Source organism: Macrosteles quadrilineatus, unplaced genomic scaffold (assembly GCF_028750875.1).
Source record: "Macrosteles quadrilineatus isolate MER2022 unplaced genomic scaffold, UCM_ALF_1.0 Scaffold_1__1_contigs__length_201487025, whole genome shotgun sequence".
NCBI lineage: Eukaryota > Metazoa > Arthropoda > Insecta > Hemiptera > Cicadellidae > Macrosteles > Macrosteles quadrilineatus.
The window spans coordinates 71,742,534-71,746,455 of NW_026542594.1; the positions used below are offsets into that span (position 1 = coordinate 71,742,534).

Sequence of the window (3,922 nt, forward strand, 5' to 3'; positions counted from 1 at the left end):
TGATAAAATATCTGTCAATCTCCCTAGATCTCAAATATCACAAAGAGTTCTATTGAAAGTAAAACCTTACCCCCTTGCTGATCCCAGCTTCCACTTATCAGGGCCCATTGACATGCTGATCGGAGCTTCTCTCTTCCCTCTTCTTTTAACGAATGAAAACTATTCTCTCGGCCCTAACATGCCTAACATGATGGGAACTCACTTTGGCTTTGTTGTTATGGGAAATGCACCTTGTTCAACCGATTCCCAGCCTGCCAACACTCCATCCATCTCTCTGCTCTCAACGGTTGACAACGAATTGCATAACTCTACAGAAATTTTGGAAATTAGAGGAATTATCTGTACCCTCAAAGATATCGGTTGAAGAGCAACAGTGTGAAGATCTGTTTAAAGCTACCCACTCTAGGGACGAAAATGGCCGTTACTTAGTTCAGCTACCATTTAAAGAAAATCATCCACCTTTAGGATCTTCCAAACTCATCGCAGAACGACGTTTTCACTCACTTGAACGACGTTTTGCACTCTCTCCTGATTTGTATAAAGCTTACTCTGACAATATAAATGAACACATCTCTCAAGGTCATATGGTAAAACTACCTCATCTAGATATCAACTCTCCTCACTATTTCTTGCCACACCATGCAGTTGTGAAACCATCCAGTACCTCAACTAAACTCCGAATCGTTTATGATGCAAGCTGCAAAACCAGCTCTGGAATTTCCCTCAATGATTCTCTCATGACCGGCCCTAAATTACAGACCAACATTTGTGATATATTGCTACATTTCAGAACACACAATATCGTTTTCACTTGCGATATTTGCCAAATGTATCTTCAAATCTTAATCAAACCTTCCGATCAACTGTTCCAACTCGTCTTGTGGCGTGACAATCCCTCTGAAGATATATCCACATACAAACTCACTCGAGTGACTTTTGGAGTAAATAGCTCACCCTACTTAGCGATTCGTACCCTCCACCAGTTAGCTGAAGACGAAGGTAAAGACTTCCCTGAAGCAGCAAATGTCTTGCGCACTCAGACTTACGTAGACGACATTGTAACTGGAGCAGACACGGTAGATGAAGCAAAGAACCTTCAAAATCAACTCATTCAACTACTCAACCGTGGCCACTTTGAACTTCGAAAATGGACTTCAAATTCTCCCGAGCTTCTTCAGTCTCTTCCAGACACTCATAAAGACTCTCCAGTCTTTCTTGAAAATACACCTGATCCCCATTTCTCAATTCTTAGCCTACACTGGTCTCCAGACTCGGACAATTTTTCATTTCATCTCAACCTACCGCCAAAAACACTAACTAAACGTCACGTTCTCAGTCTAGTCGCTAAAATATACGATCCTTGTGGATTTCTTAGCCCATGTACTATGACAGCGAAATGTTTTATTCAACTTCTCTGGACGACCGGTCTACAATCCAAGAACTTAGTGCAATTTGGAGTAACTTTATCTCAGCGATACCAGCACTTGCAGACATTCAGATCCCTAGAGCATTGAAAATCTCTCCAAATTCTAGTGTTGAACTTCACGGCTTCTCAGACGCCTCTGAACGGTTTTCAGCTGTTGTCTATGTACGATGTTCCCAACCCAACGGAGAAGTGACTACACGTATGGTTTTATCCAAAACTAGAGTCGCCCCACTCAAGAAGGTGACTCTTCCACGATTAGAACTCTGCGCTGCCCACTTATTAGCTCAACTCGTAAACTTCTGTTGTTCTTCATTCAAACCCTTAATTTCACTCAACCAATGTTATTTGTGGTGTGATTCTTCAGTAACCTTGAAATGGCTTCAAACTCCATCTTACAGGCTGAAAACATTCGTGGCTAACAGAGTCGCCCAAACACAAGAACTTGTCCCCTATCACTGTTGGCTTTACATCCCTAGCAAGGAAAACCCTGCTGATTGTGCTTCAAGAGGTATTCTAGCCACTGAGCTTGTGTCTCACCCCCTTTGGTGGTCAGGGCCTTCTTGGCTTTCTCTCCCCCCTTCAAACTGGCCTGATGTAACTTTTTCACCTACAGATATCTCAACATTAGATGAAGTAAAACACACTCCTCTAGCCGTACTTGTGTCAACTACTACTGAATCTACGCTGACCAATCTTCTCATTAAATATTCTTCATGGGAACGACTACTTAGGATTTTTGCTTACGTCCTTCGTTTCATACACTACTGTAAAGGTTCTGAAAAACGCCAAGGTTTCATCTCAACACAGGAACTGAAAGACACAAAATATCACATTTTTAAACTGGTACAAAAAGAAGTATTCACAGAAGAAATCAACTGCCTCAAAAGGAAATCATTTTGCTCCACTCGCTTACAACGTCTTTCACCTTTCATTGACTCATTTGGATTATTGCGTGTTGGAGGACGTCTTTCTCGGACATCACTTCCTGAAGATGCTCGACATCCCATTATTCTGCCAAAAAAACATCATGTGGTAAATCTCCTCATTGACCACTACCATATCTACAATCTTCATTCAGGCCCTCAGCTTACTCAAGCATTACTTTACAAACATGTTTGGATACTGTCTGCCCGTTGTGCCATACGCTCTCGTATCCATAAATGTGTCAGATGTTTCAAAGTCAAACCTAGAAATGTGTGTCCTCTCATGGCTGATCTCCCTCAGTCTCGTGTAACTCCTGCTCGACCTTTCCTCCACACCGGCATAGATTATGCAGGGCCTTTTACTGTTAAAATCTTCAACCTCAAGGCAGTGAGACACATAAAGTCATACTTTTGTACTTTCATCTGCCTCGTCACGAAAGCTGTACATTTGGAAGTAGTAACAGACCTAACGACTGAATCTTTCATTGCTGCAATGACTCGATTTGTATCTCGCAGAGGACATTCTTCCGACATTTACTCGGATTGTGGGTCCAACTTCATTGGTGCTGACTCTACCCTACGCAAGATTGTTGAAAAATCTCTTTATTGTCAAGACTCCAAACGGAAGATTCAACGATTCTCTTCACTTAAAGGCATCGATTTTCATTTTAATCCACCAGCCGCTCCGCATCAAGGAGGATTGTGGGAATCGTCTGTAAAGAATGTGAAACATCATCTCCGTCGAGTAATGGGAAACTCAGTCTTAAGAATTCATCACATTGTTGACCCAAATCGAAGCAATGCTCAATTCCCGACCACTGACACCTCTTTCAAATGATCCTTCGGATCTCGCAGCACTGACTCCCGGACACTTCCTGATTGGTGCACCCCTCACAGCAGTACCTGAACCTAATCTCCTGACAGTTCCTGAAAACCGTCTCAAGCAATGGCAGCTAGTTCAAGCATTTCATCAACGCATATGGCATAGATGGCACCTAGAATACTTAAACAACTTGCAACAACATACCAAGTGGACTCGGAAATCAAAAAATCTTGAAGTGGGTGACCTTGTTCTGGTACATATGGACTCACCACCTCTCTCGTGGCCTCTCGCTCGAATTACAGCAGTTCATCCTGGGGCTGATGGGGTTGTGCGAGTGATAGACTTAAAAACATCAAGTGGCAACCTCAGAAGATCTGCCCACAAAGTGTTTCCCCTGCCAACTGTGGATTCGTGAACTGTTTCTATTGAATCCACTGGGGATTCAAGGCCCCCGGTATGTTCAGTAAACTTCCTTTATGTTTTCATGTTATCTATATTTCATAATCTTTGGCTCAATTAATTTCTTAAATATTTTGCTTTCAAACATATGTTCATGAAATTAAATTATTTCCCTATTATTATTTGGTGACATATGTTGTATATGAATGTAAATAAAACAGTGCTTGTTCTCCTATCCCAAAAGTGTGTTCATTTTTTTCTCCCTCTTATAATCTCCATTTAATTTCATTCTCTACAAATCATTCAGTAGTGATAAACGGAACGGTACAAATAGATTAAATTGACATGCAA

The 3,922-nt window shown here is 41.6% G+C and overlaps 1 protein-coding gene across 1 annotated transcript; it reads left to right on the plus strand.

The window, feature by feature from the left end:
* The first annotated feature begins 827 nt into the window (after positions 1-827).
* Positions 828-3,587, plus strand: LOC128997957 (uncharacterized). Its single transcript, XM_054423822.1, has 3 exons — positions 828-1,380; positions 1,473-3,094; positions 3,381-3,587. The coding sequence occupies exons 1-3, from the start codon at positions 828-830 to the stop codon at positions 3,585-3,587; spliced, it is 2,382 nt and encodes a 793-aa protein (XP_054279797.1).
* The last annotated feature ends 335 nt before the right edge of the window (positions 3,588-3,922 follow it).

Bases quoted from the DNA above. Each gene is read 5' to 3' on its own strand.
- LOC128997957 (XM_054423822.1), top strand. From the start codon at position 828: ATGTATCTTCAAATCTTAATCAAACCTTCCGATCAACTGTTCCAACTC. The intron at 1,381-1,472 runs GTACTATGACAG...ACTTTATCTCAG, and splicing joins TTGTGGATTTCTTAGCCCAT to CGATACCAGCACTTGCAGAC. The intron at 3,095-3,380 runs GTAATGGGAAAC...CAACATACCAAG, and splicing joins TGAAACATCATCTCCGTCGA to TGGACTCGGAAATCAAAAAA.